Source organism: Lasioglossum baleicum, chromosome 12 (genome assembly GCF_051020765.1).
Source record: "Lasioglossum baleicum chromosome 12, iyLasBale1, whole genome shotgun sequence".
Lineage (NCBI taxonomy): Eukaryota > Metazoa > Arthropoda > Insecta > Hymenoptera > Halictidae > Lasioglossum > Lasioglossum baleicum.
This window is the reverse complement of record NC_134940.1, coordinates 1,977,468-1,998,698: the sequence shown is the minus strand read 5'-3', so window position 1 is coordinate 1,998,698 and position 21,231 is coordinate 1,977,468. Positions and strand designations below refer to the sequence as shown.

General features: G+C 38.1%; 1 protein-coding gene across 1 annotated transcript; it reads left to right on the top strand.

The window, feature by feature from the left end:
• Positions 1-3,293: 3,293 nt before the first annotated feature.
• On the top strand, positions 3,294-19,542 carry LOC143213993 (uncharacterized). Its single transcript, XM_076434448.1, has 3 exons — positions 3,294-5,624; positions 6,163-6,560; positions 15,226-19,542. Exons 1-2 carry the CDS (start codon positions 4,987-4,989, stop codon positions 6,551-6,553), a joined length of 1,029 nt encoding a protein of 342 aa, XP_076290563.1. The 5' UTR covers positions 3,294-4,986; the 3' UTR covers positions 6,554-6,560; positions 15,226-19,542.
• Positions 19,543-21,231: the final 1,689 nt, after the last annotated feature.

The following is a 21,231-nucleotide window of genomic DNA, read 5'->3' as shown; positions in this document are numbered from 1 at the left end:
TAACTCCGATCGGATTCTCGAGTTCGTTTGTCTGGATACGTAAATCCGGATGATAATAATTTATCGAAAGACCCTTTTTTACTCGACTGTTTTGCTTACTGAGAATATCTTTTTTCGCAAGCACAGGCGGTGCGGTGCGGTGCAGAGCGCGCGGCGCGGCGTTCAACGTCCACGGTGGCAAGAATTAGTCGAGCCTTTAGAAATGTTTCATTTTGTTTGTCGTTGCTGGACCAACATGTTACGTGACTTTATCGACGCCATTGTGGGTCCACGATTTTATCGATGTTTATCGATGTGATTGCGCCGGCTGTGGAATCTGATCGTACGATTCGGACATAGAACAATATAAATAAAGTGTAGTATTAAGTCATCTCATAAACTTACCACTCCGATCGGTAAAATCAATGTTTTTATCGGCGAAGGAGATCAGTTTTGGTGCACGGAACACCGTCGGATAAACAATTAAATCTGAATAAACATTGATAACTGATCGATAAATGTACCGAGCAACCGAAATCGGTCGATATTAGCTTAATATAGAAACGGTAACGATGCATGCACCCATTCAGATTTTACGCAACTTTTATCGTATCGCGCGTCACAATCAATTTATGTACATAATAATGAAAACAGAGTTGTGCAGAATTACAATTGAATCACTCCAGAATTATAATTACAAAGTAATTCAGTGATATTGTAATTTATAATTCAGATCTTCATTCAATTAAATTGCAATGTAATTCGTAATTTCGAGATTGGAGTACAATTATAAAAAAACATTGTAATTGAATTACATTGTAATTTTTATAATTCAGATATTCATTCTTTCAAAGAAGTACAACATTTTTGGGACGCCCTGTATAATAATATATGTATTCACTGTGGATGCTCGAGATTCCGCAAAAATTAGGGGAAGTATGTACTCATGAAGGATCATGAGAGTATGGAATTTTAAACGTACATAGTACCCATCTCAGGGGGCACCTCTTTATTTTTAAAGAATTCAGTTCACCGAATGCGCGTATTTCAAATTGATACATTGTTTGGTAGGGAGGATCGATTTTAAAACGCACAAACGGGACCAGTCTGAATTCTAATGGTAAAATCCGGTCGCAAATTATTATTATAATGAGACCCGGTAAGGGATTGCGCGTTGTCCGTATATTTCACGCTATAAACTGAATCGTGCCCCTCCTATTATAGTTTAGGGTTGGGTAGCTCTCAGGCTTAGGTATACAGAATATAAACTAGATCTAGGCCAAATCCTTTCGAACCCTGCGCTCCAGCAGCACAATCGCGCGATGGTAACGTACTTAAACAATTGATGAGAAAGCTTGTTTGACGATATTTTCTCTGCGAATAACGCCTGACGAATGGGAGAACCTTCGTTACGATAGGATGAAAGAAATTTTGTGCTTGGTAATTCTAATAAATTGGAAATAATATTCTTCAAGTTTCAAATGTAATGTTTTTAAGTTTAAACTACAATAACTATGTCAAAAATACATTCAAACGAAAAAAAAGATTAATTTCCTAACGCTGGTAGAAAAATATTCTTATAATCACGCTTCACTGCTATCTAATGAATTTCGATTCGAACAGCTACGCGGTTTGCTGATCTGTAAACGCAAGTAAAGGTATCTTTTAATCCGATCCGAATCTCGATCACTGTGAGATCATTGCAAACGACAGATGCATTGAAAAATTGCTCTCCTGTAGATCGGTAATCGCAACTGACGGTGGTATGTGTACAAAGGGATAGAAAGAATCGGATCAACGAAATAATCCTTTTACTGGCTGAAAATCTTTTTTAGGGAGGGAAACTTGAAACGCAAACTCAAGAGTAGGTGCATTGAAAAATACCGATGACAAAGTGCGTTTTTCTCAGGCTTAAGTGCTTTAAGGATGATCTGCATAATCTGCGATTGACCCGAGCACCAGATTCAAGCCGTAACCAGATATTCTTAAATACGATCGATCCGATTTATGGTCGTTGATTTTTACTAATTTTCAGAAAAGGAAAACTGCTGGATCCTACGGGTACAACCCTTTGTGCATTATACACGCAACGCATCAAAAGTAGATCTTCTCCTGCTCCTATTCTCCTATTGTGCTCATCAGCTTTGTAAAGAGCTATTTAAAACTAACTAAACCACTCGCGTAAGGTGAGCTCGAAGAGATACCACATCCATGAAGAGATATTTAATTTGATGATGCTTTCGGCGCTACCGTTTCGATATCACGTAGTCAAATCTAGCAATTTTCCAATAAACTTTTCTTCTTTCTTAACGTTTCGGTTTAGTTTTGAACCTTTTTCAAAGAAAAAATTTGCGTTTACAAGGTTCAAAACTGAACCGAAACGTTAGGAAAGAAGGAAAGTTTATTGGAAAATTGCTAGATTTACCAAGTGATTGAAACGGTAGCGCCGAAAGCATCTCACTCATCAAATTAAATATTTAACATTTACGATCGATAATAGGGAATATTTTTCCATGAAGAGAGTATAATATTAAGTAAAAATTATCTATAATCTGTACAGAAATAGGGATTCGCTACGTTAGCCATTTACATACTTTTTATGATATTATTAATGAGTTAAAATGTTTTACCAGCACGTTGATCGACACATCGACAGATTCGCTTGTAACTAATTTCCTACTGAATTGTTTGAATTTTTTTTCAAAAAATGACCTTTTTGGACATTTCGACATAGTATGAACATGGTTTTAAATCTATACGAAGCAGTGACTTTTTCGATTTTTGTCAATGGCTCGGCGCACTGTGCGCCGCCGCACATCAGTGTGCTGGAGAGGGTTAGAGCGTACTTAATAAATATCGCATAAACGCGGCAACGAGTACAATGAAGGAATTTCAAGAATAATTGCTTGTGAAACATTGCCCGCCGATGGATTCCGTGCGTAAAGTAAGCGTGCGCGCGTGCGCTGTCGCATATACGCAACTGGCACACGCTCCCCTCAGCATATGGCGCATGGTTAGGTCCCCCTTTTCAGTTCCGTGGGAGAAGAAACGAGGGGGCTGCGGCGCGTGCTCAAAATCCCCACCACCTTTTCCTCTTCGCACAACACGCGTCTCTCTTTCCGTTTCTCTCTCTCTCCCTCTCGCCCCTTTATTCACTCTATCACTCTATCTCTCTCTCTCTCTCTCTCTCTCTCTCTCTCTCTCTCTCTCTCTCTCTGTCTCGCTCCTCTTCTCTTTCTCGCCCTGTTTCCGTCCCTCGTAGGTCCTAATTCCCCCTGTGTCCCCCGCCAGCCCCCGTGAACCAGCCCCTCGTCACTCTATACTGCGGCAAAATGCTGAAACGTAACCCATCTATCGGATGTCCGCGCTCATTCTGAACGCGGACGCCATGCGGTGCGTAGCACGGAGGTCTGATCACGAGCTGCAGGCATTCCTCGCGAATAGTTTTGTGAAAAAGTGATACCGGGGACGCCGAGGCGTCGATCGGTTCAGGTGTCTCCAACAAGGAGGCCTCGATAGCGCGAAGGAATTCGAAATCGAACGGTGACACGGTTTTCAAAGTGAATAATCGGATGCTCCCGCGCGCGATCGGACAAGTGGACCGATCGATCCCGATTGCTGGACTAGAAAAAAGTGAATGAAACCTTCGGAAATCCCGCGCGATCTTACCCTCGACGTTGCTCGATCGTTTGTTGCCCCGCTGGCCGAGACGCGTGTCTCACCCCCACCCCATCATCGTCGTCGTCGTCTCACCTTTCCTCCGTTTCCCTTCGAGAATATGTCGCCGCGCGAACGTCCGAATCAGCTTTTCCTTTGAGGATCAACACCATGCTCCTGTTCAAGGAATACTTCGCCTCCGATCGATAGCAGATATCGGTATCTCTCTATGTGAACGGACGTACTGTGACAGTGTGACGTTCGCCGCTGCGAAAACTTTCGTACGACTTCCAAGCAACGATCTCGGAGAGCTGTAATAGATTTGTGCCTTATACTCGACCGAGCGAGTGACCTTAGACGTACGAAGAAAATTGGTTGCAAGTGCCTTAATAATAGTGCTAAGACGTGAACGACGTTTGTTTGTATCGTTACGGATCATTAAGGTCGTTTGAATCTTCTATTTAGAATTGTTCAAGTGCTTTTCTCTGGTGCTACACACATGTATACCGCGAGATATCCTTCGAGAACGTTGTGATATCGATTCGATCCGATTCGATTCGAACCGAGCCGACGCCTTTGTGCGGCGGGAATTTGTTAAAGTTTGAACCACCGCCGCCGCCGCCGCCGCGTTTTCGGCGACGACGATCACGATCGTGAACGCCGACGGTAATTCGAAGAAATTCTGAAGAATAATTTCCAACGAAGTCGACGACCGAGTGGAGGAGAATAGACGGTGACCTCATGCTTTACTTAAGTCTTAACCGGCAACGAGACAATTGGATCTTGGTTCGGGTCATCAGCTTCGTTGTTTGGTACAGAAGCCGTGGTCCATTGAAAGTTAAAATCTATCATGCTTTCCGACGCCTGGCCAGCTAACGTTTAAACGTCGCATTATCGCGATTCGAGCGAACAGCCGGGGATTCATCGAACAGATTCTTCTCGGCCACCGGCAACACGTTGTTTCGGATTTTTAAGAGATTTTACGAAAGAAACAGCTTCCTTCTCGCTGGATATATATTTTTTGATCAGCGTCATTGTTATAGAGTGAGATCGATAGATCCTCTGACCCAGATCTAAGCGTCAAATCGAACAGTCGTCCAACCGTCTGCGTCGACGATAGCCGAGACGATGAAGGGAAGAGAGCGCTTTATTTATAATTCCGTCAATTAAACTCGTCCTCGAAGAGCATTAGAGTCGATACAAGCTACCCATCGACTCGGCTGTTCTCACGTTACGAGCTCGATCCATAACTTTTAAGAGACGAATCGTTTAATGGTGTGAACATTGTCCGACGGAAGAACGAATTTTTTGATGACTTCCTGGCTCCCGGTCGCGCCACGATAAACAGCCATGATGACGACTATGGGTGTCACGGTGTTTTGTAACCGAGTGCAACTGAACGGCAACGATCAGGAACAAGTGATGCTTCTCAGAACGCTCCAGGACAACGAGAGCAACATCATCGGCAACCAACCGCACCTAATAGTCCCCAAGAATAATAATAACAACAACAACGGCAACATGAATTCGACGTCGGTCTTGCCACCGTACGACCCCTCCAGGCTGAAGAAGCACGGCAAGAATGGCCAACCGCCACCGGTTGCAGTCGCGAGGAGGAACGCTCGCGAGAGAAATCGCGTGAAACAAGTGAACAACGGATTCGCGACGTTGAGGCAACATATTCCCAGCCACATCGCAGCAGGTTACGGCGATAGGGGGAAGAAGCTGTCGAAGGTGGAGACCTTGAGAATGGCCGTGGAGTATATCAGGGGCCTTCAGAGGCTACTAGCGGAAGCCGACGGCGTTGAGTACGATAGCACTGTCGGCGTTGGCCAGTGCGTACCTTCGCCAACAAGTAGCGTTATTTCCTCGAGTCACAACGGGTCCGGAGAACGACTGATCCTCGAGGACGATGTCCTCGCCGGCGAAGAGGACAACGGGGAACAGCTGGACGAAGACGAGGACAACAGGAAACAGAAACAGTCCAGGTATACACAATTTAACACTTCAACGGGTATTATTATTTTGTAGAGGTCTAGAGTAGGCTGTCTGGAGTAGAGTATCTGCGGTAGAATATCTACAGTAGATTATCTAGTGTAGAGTATACAGTGGTATACACAGTAGAATATCTACAGTAAATTGTCTACAGTAGAGTATCCAGAGTAGAGTGACTAAAGTAAAGTATCTAGAGTAGAGTGTTCAGAGTAGAGTATCTATAGAGTAGAGGGTCTGCAGTAGAGTAACTGCAGGACAGTATCTACAGTAGAGTATTTAGAGTAAAGTATTCAGTGCAGAGGGCCTATAGAGAGTAGATTGTCTATAGTAGAGTGTCTATAATTGAGTATCTTTAGAGTAAAGTATGTATCCAGTGTAGAGTGTCTATAGTAGAGTATCTAGAGCAGAGATTTGTGAATAGAGATTCTAGAGTAGAGTATCCAGAGTTAGAGATTCTAGACTAGAGTGTCTAGAATGTGTCTGCAGAGATTTTTGGTGGCGAAGGCTAAGAATTTTTGTTCGAATTTGCAGGTTGTCGCCGAATAGAAGAGCAGTCCCTTCGCCGCACGATTATTATGCATCCTCGGTGGGAGACGAAGAGAATCTAGAACCGAGGACCCGGTCGAGCACGCATAATTTTTCTCGGCTCTCGCCTAACTCGGTAGCATCGCCGCCCTCGGAGTATTACGGCCAGAACGAGGAGAATCTGGAGCCGCAAATCCTGTCGCCTTACAGTGGCGGAGACAGTGAAGAGGGTGCAGCCACCGTTTTCGCCGCCAGTCCGGAAACCTTTTCCGGTGCCCTCTATTATAAACAGGAGATCACAGAGTCTGGTGAATTCATGGACGTAGTCAGCTGGTGGGAACAGGAGCAGACCAAGATGGTTCACCAGCAACACACGCAACGCCTCACGCACGTCTAATCAAAAGGTAAGATTCGTCTTCTTTTATTGGTGCGATTTGCAGATTCAGATTTTAGTAAAACTGTAATTAGTATAACGAAATATTAGTGTAACTTAACTGTAATTAGTAGACACCGGATTTTATGCATTTGTCACAAAAAAATGACAAAAATCTTTAATATTATCCTCAATTAATATTAAACTTTTCTATGAATATACTATTCTACAATATTTCAATGAAACCGAAACGAATTAAAATAATTGTTGAACAAATAATCCTTAACTATGAAAAATGAAGTCGCAACTTATCGGAAAATATACATATAAGATAGAAGAAAAGGATGAACAGAGAAAAAAATTCAAGAAGAATGGCGGGTTCTAATAGTTTTAATTTACTATTATTGATATTATAAAGATGCATTATTGAGCACATTTATTTCTTTGGATTTTATTTGTATATTATTAGAAACCGAATAAGAATTTGGACGGACACATTTTTGTTATTTTTATAAAGTAGTGTAAAATATTTTTTAGTGCTCTCTCCGTCAACCTAGTGCTTCGATCTGATATCTCCGGTTTCGTCGGAAAATCGATCGGCGTACCGGATAAACGATAACAGGAAAGAGGCGCGTGCGATTGTTCGCCGTTCTCGCGTGCTCTTAATAGACGAGCCCCATAGTAATTTAAGTGGACTGAAACGGGCGGCAGGGATGCTGATCGAATCGCCATGCCATGTCGTGTCGTGGCGCACGTGACAACTGTGTACTCCGGAGGAAGCGACTGGAAGCGACGCCAAGTGGAAACTCGTGTTCGTCGCGGCGCTTCCTCTCGAACACGTGCTCGACCAGCGCGGCACAGCGCGGCGACGCTCCCGAAAATAAACTTTACGCGTTGTAACCACTTTGCGAAGTGTGTGCTGACGTGACACTTGGCCCCGCGTGTTATTATTCCGTAGGCCAGACAAAAGAGTGTTAACCTCTTACCGCGCCTGATCTTTTATAACTTCATTTAAACGACTACATACAACTATCGATTAGAAATACTAATACGTGGAACTTTTTACTGAATTACTGTTTTCTACGGAGTACGCAATTACTGAAATTATAAGCACCTTTTCATCGAATAAACTTCTTTATTGCAGCACATAGTATAATAAAAATTGTATCAAAGTTTGAATAGATGCAGTCATATCATTAGTACAAAGTAATACACATATACTTGAATATAATAGAGTATACTAGAATATACAAGAATATACAAAAATATACAAGAGTATACAAGAATATACATCGGTGCATCAGAAAAATGCAGCTGCACTTTTTTTAAAAATGGAAACCTACATTTTTGACTGCTCCAATCGATGCAGTTTGTTGTGCTCTACATAAAAGTGCTAAGATACTGATGCCCTAAACTTATTCGTTAGGAAGTTATCGAAGCTAAAAGTTCTGGCTGGCGATAGACTGGTTTCTGTTTTAACCCTTAGAAACATATTGCAAAGACGAACTTATTTATAATTCCGGCCAAGTTTGGCAAGATTGATGATTAATAGTAGTAATTGGATTATGCGTTTATGGGACACTGTGTACACCAGCTCGGAAAATCTCGTTTCAAGGAAAACGAGAAGCGTTCCATTTTAAGACCACAAGCTGCGACGTTTCTTCGCGAGTTTGTCTATACAAATCTTCAGAAGTATTAAAAAAGAACCCACTTTTCTGAAGCCGACAAGGTAGAATGATTCCTTGAAGTACGTAGCTGCGGGGAGTTGCTTTTATCTCGCGATAAGATTACGTGTAAGTGCGTACTTGTACTGCCGCTCAAGAAGTAAGTTGTTCCAGAGAACACGTGACAGAGAAATTTCAACTTCACGCTAGCTCGATCCGTTCCGACGTGATGCTACATCAAGGGCAAGTGTGGGCGCCCATAAACGGAAGTGGTTCACCGTTTCGCCATATGCTAGGTATCCCTAAAATATCTCGGTTCTAGACCTTTCTTAATCTTTCGGGTTTCCAATTGCCCGCCATTGATCCGTTTCCTCCCCATAGATCACGCATATGTCGCCTATACGTTCAACAAATTTTATTCTACCTAGACTGTTAGACTTCTCCACATAAAAATTTCGCCTGCATTAGAGTAAAGTCTACAATGTTGTTAATTAGTTAATTAGTTGTGTTAATCGAATTGGAACGCCTGGGTTACCACCCGGTTACACCGGTTGTCCAACAACAGTGAACATATTCTGGTTGACTACAGAAGGGTTTAAGCCGAGGAAAGCTAGTCAAGTATTGAAAGAAGCACGATGGTGATGGCCGCGCGGCTAACAGGACGATATCAACGTGACCGGGAGCCAAGGAACGAATTTATTAAATTAATTTGCCGCGGCGACGCATCTCGTAAATTTCGTAGATGACCTCACTTTATAATTGTCGGGAATTGCTCGGTCGCTCGTTCGGTCTCGCGTGAGACTCGCTGCTCCCTAGGATATTCATTTTTATTGGTACTTTCTTCGGGAACTACGCCGCGCCGGTCTGGTATTCCGAAATTTCTCGTGAAACGATGCTCGGTTCGGCGCCGAGCCGGGTCGGACCGGGCCGTAAAGAAAGAAGGTGGCCTGGTTGTTGCCAGAAGCGGAACATTATTTTAATTTGTATGATTGACGGAGAGAGAATTCCTCTTGTGTGAAGTCGAGGCAGTTGAACGGGGTAAACGGAGAAAGAGATCAACGGGATACTTGTGTTTTACATATGCGGTGATCGTATTCATGCTATTGGCTGAATCAATTACGTTCGCAAGTCTATCGCGGGACAGTGCTCGATAAAGAGAATGTCGAAGTCGAGTAAGACGAAGAGATGGAGAACAACTTGACGGGGCATTGGCAACTATATTAATCAAAATAGGAGAGTTGAAAAATTTTTAGGATTTTAAATATATACATAACTGGAAAAATCAAGTTAAAAATTCGGAACATCCTATCTATGTTTGTAAATATGTTATTAACTCGTTGCCCTGCGATTTAATTTACGGTTTCAGTGATTAGAACTTTCTTTGTAGTTCGCAATTAACTAAAAAAGGAGAAGATTTATATCTATCGTATGCCTGAAATTCATAAGATATACATATGTATATGTACATATATGTATTTCAGCATGAACATGAAATAGTTATTTGATATAAACATTTCTGTGTTGTCATATTCGTGTAGCGGATTTTCATTTTAGTTTAGTAGTATACGAGAAGCAGAAATAAAGCGGATTTCTAAAGTGGAACCCTATTCTCCAGTTTTCTATGTGACATATGGTAGTCGTCCACTCGTACTTCTTAATCGCAGTGCTAGCCACATGGCAACAAAAGTCTGTCTTGAATAGTATGGTTTTTGTGAAGTGAAAACCTTATACGAGGTTACGAATGTACAAGTGCTATACACAGGCAGCAGGGTGTTAACCCAACCTAACGTTTTCACCGCAAATATCTTCGATATTTTTTGAAAAGATACATTGAAATGTCTCGAGGAGAAAGTTGAATATGGTAAAATGGGGCTCACACGATACCAAAAAAATGGTTTGTTTTTATTTAATTCTTTTTTAAGAGATCAAGGTCACCTTCATTTTTTTAAGTGGGACCACCGATTTTTACACACCTTCGATGATAGTCCCTTTCATTCCGAATTCAGTGACTATAATTTTACGCAAGGTCACATAAATTATCACTCATAATTGTTCGCACATCGACGTGGAAAAATATATTAATTAGTGATGAAATTACTATTTTTAATATGTGTTCGAAAAATTTGATTGAATGTTTTCTGTCATAGTTCATATACCTAATTACATTGTGATAAATAGAGCGCGGATCTTTATGCAAAATATAAATTGTTTGCATATACATTCCAAGACACAGGAGCCAAATAGAGACTTGTTACTTTTTTTAATTAACTTATTAAGCCGAAACTATTGGGTCGGCAAATTAGTTCGTTCGGTTTTTTAGCGTGGAATAAATCACAAAACCGAACGAACTTAGTTGCCGACCCAATAATGCACTGATGATGTCCCTAAATCTTTTCAATATGTCCATTGCTTTATGTATATTGTATAATACGTACCCATTTTTGTCACAGAAATGCATAAAGATCTGCAGTCTAGTGACAAAGTTAACTGATAATGTTCGAAAACAATTAATTAATGCCCTGTTTCGCATTAACAATAAGTCATGTTGTGAATGCAATTTTGAGCGCAAAGCTGTTTTGGGGTTTTCAGTATTGAAATTATTGTCTGGAATCTTTTTTTCGACGAACACTCGCTCGCCACCCATATGTTAAGAAAACGCCAGGCGCCTTATGGCAGACTTCGAACAACTTCAGCCGAGTTGCAAGTCGATACGTGCACATGCATAAAATATTATTATCTGAATGGCTGCACGGCACGTGTGCAGCGCACGACTCTAACGAAAGCATAATTTCTATTTGTGGCTCCCCGACTGTGCTCCACTTTTTTTCGATTTCTGCATGGGAACGCCATAATCTCTATTTCGCAAATCGCCATTGTTATTACGTGAACGTTAAATCTAATCTCACATCCTCAAATTGATAATCAAATTTTTATCACAAAATAAGGATTCATAAACAAAATTATACATATATATAATGCATTTGAAATGGAAATTGTACGAAGAACAAATTGTACAAACTATTATAAAGGTGAATTTTCCAAATGAATGTGAACAATTAAGTAAACAATGTGAAGTTTTCAAAACACTGTTAAGTAAACTTTATTAAACAATCGAAGCAGTCTTTTACATAACAAATTAGTCAGTCTTCTAAATAAAACCAAAAATTGTCACAACAATATGATGGAGAATATGATAAGTGAAAAATATGTATAAGCCTCTATGATGACTGTGATTTACATAGTACTAAACAGACTGCAGACTTTTATCCAAAATAAAAATGATTTGCACCGATTGCTGCAATACACAGTGGAACCATACAGGAATTTCTTTGCTCAATCGTTCCAATGAATTCTTTTAATCTTTCGACTGTCTGAAAAATTACAGCCACCATTTTTCTCACGAATGCATAAAGTCCGCAGTTTAGTAATTACATTATTAACGAGATATGATTTAATATTGCTTACGCAGTTAAGCCGGAAATGGGTCGACAAAATTTCTTCTTTAACCAATGATCCCGTGTCGCTTGGTGGGTCCGGTAAAATTTCTCGTGGTTGGTAAAGGTGCAGCGGCGCTTTAACCCCGCCGCGTTAATCGGTTATATTTTTCTTCGGGACACGTGACATACAGCACGCGATTACATTTACTTGTAAATGATAGTTACAAATGTTACACGGACGGGCGTAATGGATGTTATTTGCAAGAAAGTGTAACGAAATCGTGTCAGTGTGTTTATCTTTACCATGCAAAAATGTGCTCGATCAAGTTTCACCATTAACCGATCACCGCGTTAATTTATTTAATACGTCGAGGTTTATGTTGCCGCTTGTAAAACTTTCGAAAATTTGGCAAGACAACTATAACCTTTAACGAGGGGATAATTCTTCGATATTTTGTCGATTTCACGACTCAATTTTATGCAACAGCTGTCAACGAACATAAATGCAGGAATTTAAATAATTTCAATTCAACAGTAGAATCATTCTAGTCAGCCTTTAAGCTGAGAAAATAAGTCTTTATGTTCTCTTTATTTCTTTCTGTATTGTACAAATATACGTTTTTATCAACTGTTGCAATAGTACACCGGGTGGGTGATCAAATTGTTAGAGCAACTTGCATAAGTTGGCTACATTATCATAACAATCAATTTTTAAAGACATCTATACCCACTGAATTCTTTTATGAAGTATTATGGAATTTTCCAATTGCAAGTACTGTATACATTTAGTGATATCAATTAAAACCATCATTATTTCGGCCACTGTAGTTAGTATTTTTCGAGTGCAACGCGATAAAGGATATCTGAATATCTTACAACTCCTATAAGGAACAAGATGTAAGCCTCTGAAAGAGAGATTCTAAAATTGAAAAAAATTTTTTAAGGATCCTATTATTATTACACGCAACTGCATATTTTTCACCAGAACGACAAAATGTTAGTTCTACAGGGTATTTAATATTTTGAAATTGGCAATAGTAATATATACATTGTTCTTATAAACATTTCCATCACTAGAAGACTTATTTATTATAGTTTACTATTAGACAGGGGGGATCTTAATGCAAGATAAAAATTTTGTAGCCGAATTTCAACGAACTGGAGTGAAGCAGACATTTATTTTTCCCCTTAGTATGTTTGATAAGTTAGAATAAGTACTGTCTTAAATTACACCTATTCATTTTTCCCATAAATGCATTAAATCCGCTCTCTATTTATTATATCCGAACAGATGCTGGAACTCTCCAAAAAGAAAGTTGAAAATTGATTTACAGTGATGCTGTAGTATTACATATTCGACAACAAATCAATTTGACAATAATGTTACTAGTCTTGTGACGAATTTCAGACTTGGTTTTCTTGTTTTTCGCTGCAAATGTTTAATCTACAGACGGTATTATTATACTGAACCGTCGCGTCGCGTCGCGCGCGTCACTGCTGATGCGACACAGTCACATTTCTATGCTGGTAATGTTTATTGATAAGATAGCACGCATGCGGGTTACCAGCATGACAGTCCTTTAAATTTTTCTGTTCGTTACGATGCAAGTCGAAGAAGAAGAACAACAGGCGAGCGTTGTAACACCACTTATTATTCCTTCAGTCGAAGAAACATGTCGGATCTTTTTTTGTCGTGGATACAAGACTATTAGAAAAATGTAGAGTGTAGAGTGAGTTATATGTAGCAGTGTTTCGGACAGCGTGCAAGCCTTAAAATATAAAGCGTATACTTTCACTGAAGTAAATATTGAATAAATGAAACGTAATTAGTCAGCATAATAATAACAAGTTTACTGTTTATCGTAATATCTTGACACAAAATATAAAATATAAATGCAGGTGACGAAATCCTACAGTCAGATTTACTCGAGATATTTCGTTATCGATCTAATCTTAAAATTGAAATTATTTTATGTATGTATGTGTACATATGTACATATAATATGTATTAGGTTGGAACGAAAGTTCGTAGCGTTTTTAAATCAAAATTCACAGATAAAATTAAGATATTTATATATCCGTAGGTTTTTATATTATACACACAATAACATAATAAGTTACATTAGGTTCTCCCAAAAGTTTCTTTCGTAATGTGTTCCTTTAATATTGCTAAATAAATATTAGGTTGTCCCAAAAGTTGGTTTTCGATTCATGCGCACAATGCAAATTTCGAAAGTACTAAAACATTAACGTAAAGATTATCGCATTGTTTATATTTATTTAGCAACATTAAAGGAACACATTCCGAAAGAAACTTTTGAGACAACCTAATATATTATTGAATAAATCTATGAATAAATATCTTAACTTTCATTCAAAAACAAACTTTTGCTACAACCGAATATAACAGAGAGTTTAATGTTTAATATAAACAGTGTCACTTTCGTTGTCGATTCAAAAATTTGAGAAAAAAGATGATACAAAAATGTGGTTGGTACTTGAGTTAATTTGAGTTAATTGGGTAGGGCCCCCAAACAGTGGGGTCCAGTTAGCCCAGGGCCCGAAAATTAACGGTCTGTCGCTGACTGACTGGAATTTTCCTGATCTTTTTCGGTACACAGTGTATTTTCCCACGAACCGTAAGGTCATGCCTGTGAGATTTCTGCGTTTCCGTATTTAATTCTTGCGGATCCAGGTAAATAAAGACCTCCGCGTTCGGAAGAAATACAATAGTCAGATGGGTCGATGTCCCCGGTATAATGCCATGGGATCCCTTGTCCCTATTATTTCCCTCAGGACATCCTAAAATCACGACGACGACACGGAAGCTGATTTCCGAAATAAATTTCGAAGGGACGGTTCCTGGGAGCTGAAGTACCGTTTCCTTCTTGCAAAATCGTTAGGTGCTGGGGAAAATTCTTACCGCGACTATTTCTCTGTCCCTCGTTAATACGGCCAAGTTCGTTAATTTAGAAATACCTGTTGCAATACTGAAAAAAGCGTTTGGAAAAATTAGTTTAAAAGAACGCTATTTAATTTTTAATGAATTACATGGACTGCTGAATTATTTAAACTCGCAACCGAGAAACTAATTGATCGCGAATATCTTTAGTTTGTCACAACTGTTTTGCATACGCGATTCGCTGAACAGAAACGGAGCGTTTGCAAAGGCGTCATTTTAAAAATCTTCAGCTCCGGATAATTTTTTAATAGGGCTCAAATGAATGTATAAAAATGTAAGAAAAATAAAGATAAACATTACTTCACTGAATTTGTACTGTTACGTTACGATATGAAGTTTATTTATTTGTAGATATTATGGTATGAACATTAATTTTTTATTAAAAATTTTGGCGCCTCCCCGGTTGGAAACCGCTGTTCTAAGGTGAAATTCCTGAGATAATTTGAAGTAACTTGTTGAGTTATTAATGAAAGGCAACGCCACGTTCAACGGAGCCTGTGCTTTATTTGAAATCCTCAACGAAACTGCGGTGAACATTTTCGCAAAGGCAAAAGTTACTTCGAGTGATCTCAGGAATCTATCCTCCCAAGGAAGCACATTCGAGGTTCATTTGCGGTTTCTTCTCTGTTACAGGTTCGTTGAAAAGCTGGAGTCTCGCAGAATCGATCTCACGAAGCACAGAGGAAGGATTGAATGCGATTTCATTCGAGATCGGATGTTTGCTAAAGACAAACGACAAAAACAGACAACAAAATGTACTTACCGCACACAGTACTTCCTCAGGGTAGACAGCACTGCCTACGACGTCTTTCCGTTTCTTCTTCTCGATCACGCGTCCAGGAAATCCTTAACATCATTCCGTACCGAACCGTTTCTCGCATCAAATGTATCGATACGATTAACAAATTCGCGAAGTACATCAGTTCGCGTATCTTCCCGTTGTGATCGGTTCGAGTATAAAATTTGCAAATTTACCTGGTAACAGAGATAGGCGGAACTTCATTCTCGAGAGAAAATGGTAACAGAAAATGTGATAGAGCGACGTTCGATCGGATCCACAGTAATTTTTATGCATATTTACTCATCTAAACATTCTATTTTCTCATTCAAATTTTTATAATATTCATGACGATTCGAGATACTATCCCTGGCCAAAAATTATTTGATCAAACAAATCATCGCTATAGCTATTCATATCTAAAGGCAATTGCAAAAACTTATAAAGAAAATATTAATACGAAAATGGGTATGTTCGTTTTTTTTTTATAATTTATAGAATGTGCAAATTAAACACGGATTCCCGAAAGTGTTTCATCACCCCCAAACATTTAGAACACTTTTACGGCAATGCCAATTATTATCTGTTTTACCGTTAAAAATGTAAAGAAGCGTGTTCTATTGCTTCGTTGTGCTGTTTTTCTTCCGTGATTTTATTAATATTTTTCTAAAGTATATTCCATGATTTTATTAATATTTTTCGAAAATATCTCTCATTAGCTTTTATATCATATTTGTCTAATACAATGTACAACCAGTATTATATTTTTCATACTTGGTACAGTAGAGCCTTGATCGAAGTGGTTCTCTTGTTTACGTTCGGCGCGGCCGTCAAGGTCACGAAGAAATAGTAGGACCACATAGGATCTAAGAAATAGCACGAACCCGAGGGTTTTCCTGAGATCAAGTCTCAAGCTGTATACGCTCAAATAATCAATTCAGCGATTTCGTATGAATACAATTTGTGCCAGGGGTAGTAATCTACAGGAAACTTTATTCACATCGTATATTTGCTCACCTAGGGGGGGGGGGGCACCAGGAATCATATGTGCGAATAGGTGTAAGCTCTACCTGACGATGAAGTTTCAATAAAATTTTTATGACCGATGATTTTCATGGGCACTGTAATCTCTATGTAAAATCTGGTTGACTATACTGTTCGTTGTGAATGAGGTTGGACCTGACACGTGTGACCATTAACAGCAATTTATTTCGATTAATCTGTAAAATTCTCCTTCCTTTAATAAATTGCTCAACGTTCGAATAAAATATATAAAATTGCTCGAAGTAAAAAGTTAATGGACATATTTTCAATGCAACTATGTTTACGTTGAAGTCACGTGTCCTTATTCCAAGTGGGCAGTTGTTTTATGGAAATATATATATCCAAATTCGAAAATGATATTTTATGAATTTCAAGACGTATGTAAATAATAGGAACGCATATTTATCGTTGATAGGTGCCTTTTATAATAATAATAATAATAATAATAATAATAATAATAATAATGTCAACGAAGCAAGCAATAAACAGAACGCGGATTCATAGAATAATGTTTGATCGTTCTCGAGGGTACTCGAGCTGCATCGATATTTTCCCGAAATGAGTACTACGTTATTTAAGAGTACAATTAATAAATAATTTAAAAACTTCTCATCGCGGACAGCGAGACACAATGTCTTTGCGCAATGAAATCGAAGGATATTAATGTCTACATGTGCCTTAACCGAATTTATCTCGATTTTTATAAAGCGGCGAGACTATTTTTTCTACTCGAAGTGGTTTTTGAACAAGTATTTAAGTGACGTTTTCTAATTTGTAAACTACCTAGTAGAGTAAACTACTAATCCTATCCGATGTCGTCCGTTAAAAAAGAATTGAACAACTTCAGACATCAATTTCCAATTTTGTATTTGTACATATGCCATACGCAGCATTTTGTACTATCTGCATATACAGGATGTCCCAAAAATATTGTATTTCCTTGAAAAGGTTCCTGAGGTCATTTGAAATAACTTCTTCCTTTACGAAAATATTCTTCGCGGCTTCTTTGAAGAGCTATTAACGAAAAATGTGTGGACCAATCAGAGCGCGACTACTGCGGACGGATTCCGGCTCGGCCAATCCCAACTCCACGCTCATTGAGACCTGTGTACCGCGATTGGTCGCTGCTGTTTTTCGTCGATAAGTCCGTAACGAAACCGCGGAGAACATTTTCCCAGAGGAAAAAGTTTCTTCACATTACCGTAGGAATCTCCCCCTTGAAGGAACTGTAACATTTTTCGGACACCCTGTATACACAGCCATCCAAGTTATACAATTTTTTTCATGAAAAATGCATGACACGTTAAAAGATATAAGCTGCCGGAAGAAATTTTAGATGCTAGCCAAGTGATGCGATTGTACCGAGTTTATTAACCTTCTCCAGTGCTTCGATTGTGCACACCTTTTCGCGCACCAAGTTTAGTTTCGTTAATTTATCACAATCTAAATAATGTTTTTCTTTTTATAAAATATACGTGTATGGTGCAGCTTATATATTTCAAACAAGAGTAAACTTCTTCATGAAAATAATTTGTTTAGCCCAGATAGCACAACGACGTCTCGAAGACGTTCCGAATGTCCCACGAAAGTCTTCCGAACGTGTCCTGAATGAATCTTGTGTTGGAAATCGGTACGACTTTAAGACGTCTGCTTGACGTCGAAAACACGTTCAGGAAACGTTCGTCGGACATTCGGGAGGATTTTAAGACGTCCCTGAGAAGTCTTAAAGGTCCATAAATGTTATTTGAATTATAAAAGACGGGAAGAGTAAAAATAGATTTTGACAAAAACGAGTTTAAAGTTAAACCTTTATCAGAAGAACGCATGTGGAATTGACATAAGAAGCGTAATAAAAGTATAACAGTTGCAATTAAAATCACAATAAAAATTGAAATTGAAATTGGAATTCGAATTGGAATTGAAATTCAAATTGGAATTTGAATTGGAATTGAAATTGGAAGCGAAATTGGAATTGAAATTGAAATTGAAATTGGAATTGGAATTGAAATTGTAATTGACATTGAAGCAAAAACACTAACTCGACCAAATAATACCAATGCTAATATGTACTGCTAGATTATCCGTATGTAAAAACCACACTGTTTATAGTCTTAAAGACGTCCTCCTAGGACGTAAGACTTTCAAAAACCTAAAATAGACGTAAACTAAATCGTGTGCTATCTGGGAGCTTAATAACGTATTTATAAATATAGATGGAAAGTTCCGAATTTTGTCTAGTTTTGTTCCATATACATGTAAAATCCTGCATATGTAATCTATGCGTATGAAAGCGACACGCTTAAAAACTTAGATTTGCGTGCCAACGGAAAAATGTTTATACTTCCGATTATTTAATGAACACCGCGACTGTCGGTATTCATAAACAATTGGTTTTTAATCGGAACGTGTGTATATTTTTACAATTGCTCTTCGGAAATCACAGCGAATATTCAGGGTTATAAATAACATACATTTGTGACTGTTACTCTGGAATTTGATAAATGGCGATCAATGTGTTATTTACAATGTTATGGGTAACATAGAAACGAACTACTGTACAAATGTTTACCTTTCATTCGTTCAGTATTAACAATACATAATACATGAAAAAAATAAACTATTATACTTACTTAGCCTGTATGATATTGTTATGAATTCTACGTCAATTTGTCTCATGTATCATGCTTTTATTGCCATTTAATTGCGACGAAGTCAATTAGAATTTGCGTTAGCATAAAGTACTTGAACAATGTAATTTAATTGAACGAGAAGTAATGTTAACAACGTTGTAATGACGTTCCTCCAACTTAATTGTAAGCTGACGCGATAACGGAAACGATACGGTCGCATATAAGTAGGTACGTCGTAAATTATTCGACATGCAAAACAGTACAATGAGTAAAACTCTGTAAATACAAGTGCCTTGATTAAGACTACGATAAGCATTTTTTACTTATAAACATCTGTAATACTTTTTATGAAATATTTAAAATACATTCTATTATTTATACCGCCCTGTTGTTATTAATTTATAACATCCTGCAAATACGTAATATTCGAAGCCTATTGTTAAGCATACAGCCGGCAACAATTAGTTAAAAAATATAAATTTCCACATTCGTCTTATATGACAATAAAATTACAAACAATTTGATTATATCCTATAAGAACAATTTCTGCCATTTATATTTGTTTTTCTATGGACATTATTGTGTATTTTATAATAAATATAATATCCTATTATACATATATATATATATTATGTATATTTGAATACATATATATATATATATTATGTATATTTGAATACATATAATAATATTTTGTTTTAATTGTAGAAGTTGCGTTATATATACAGAAATAATAAAATAACAGCGTACCAGAATCTTATTTATTTATTAAGAATCGTTTACGATTAAAGTCTGACAATGGCCACTTTCAATGGCCACGATTTGTAAGTAAAATGGCAAGTCCAAGTATCTTATTTTGACGGAAACCGAGAGAATCGACGTGTTATGGCGCATAAACGAATTGTTCGTGTTTCAATGAACTGTAATACAACAGTACTATTTCCTTTGCAATAATTGTAACGTCATCATATCATCCCGAGTAGCAAATAATATTTGCCATGAGATAAAATGTAGAATGTAGATGTTACAATTAATCGATGTTCTTTACTTCACAATTCCGGGCTCATAAAACTTTTCTGGTCCTTATCGACAAAAAAACTGATCCAAGCGCGACTTCAGGACATCATCATTAGTGAAAGTTCATTGTGTTTAAATAAAAAAATTGGCTTTCATTTCACCTGAAAATACCGAAATTACTTTCTTGCCAACCCAATAGTAGAATATACGTAGGTATATTTTATATGTATAGAAATAGCACACTGTACTAGTTATTGCAAATTACAAGTAAGTAAGTAAGTTGAACAATAGAAAAACTAAAGCCCCTCGAGACCCGAAAACTGAGACAAGGTATCAATGAGTAATAGTTATAAATAGACTGCGGATGTTTATGCAATTTTCACTTTTCGTAGACGAATATTAAGAAAGCAGAAACAATAGCCTTTTTAGATCTGAAATAAAAATTAACAATCGTACTAAATTCTGTCATATTTTATATCGTAGGATTTTTTGAAAATTTTCGAATGCCCTAATCGCATGAAGATCCACAGTCTAGTCACGAATATTCAAACGCTTTGCTACAGTTAAATAGAAAATAAGTTTCGAAATAGCTACGAGATCATTCTTATTGTTGCGTGGTCGTATTCCATGAATAATCGAGTGTGCCAGGAAGTATACGTATACGTATATAAATTGAACAAAGAGAAGGGTGGTCGATTTAGCATCGATAAAATTCCGTAATTTCATGAAATTAGTCTCACTGCAATAGGGAAGTATGCTCTCTCCGTCTCTCTTTCTCTCTTTCTCTTTTTCTCGCTCACCCTGTCCCTCCCCGTTACTTTTTTAATATCCTCGAGGGCCGATTTCCGGATGCGTTCAATGCAGGGGGTGAAGCAGGTTGCTACGTCATTTCCGGAGTTGCTACTCGTTTCCACCTCAGCGATCAACAAGGGATCGTTATAACCGTCTTTTGTCTATTCATCCTTCACGATACGCAAAATTGTAATTCGTTCAGACACGTTTTAGTTAATTTAAACTGAAAACCGATAAACGGACTGCGGATTTTATGCATTTATGACAAATTGAGTAGCTCAAATACAACTCGCAAGGGACATTACCCGAGTGTAACACGTTGATTATAATGAAAATAGAATATAGTTTGTTGAAAGAAAAGAAAAAATAACTTCTGTG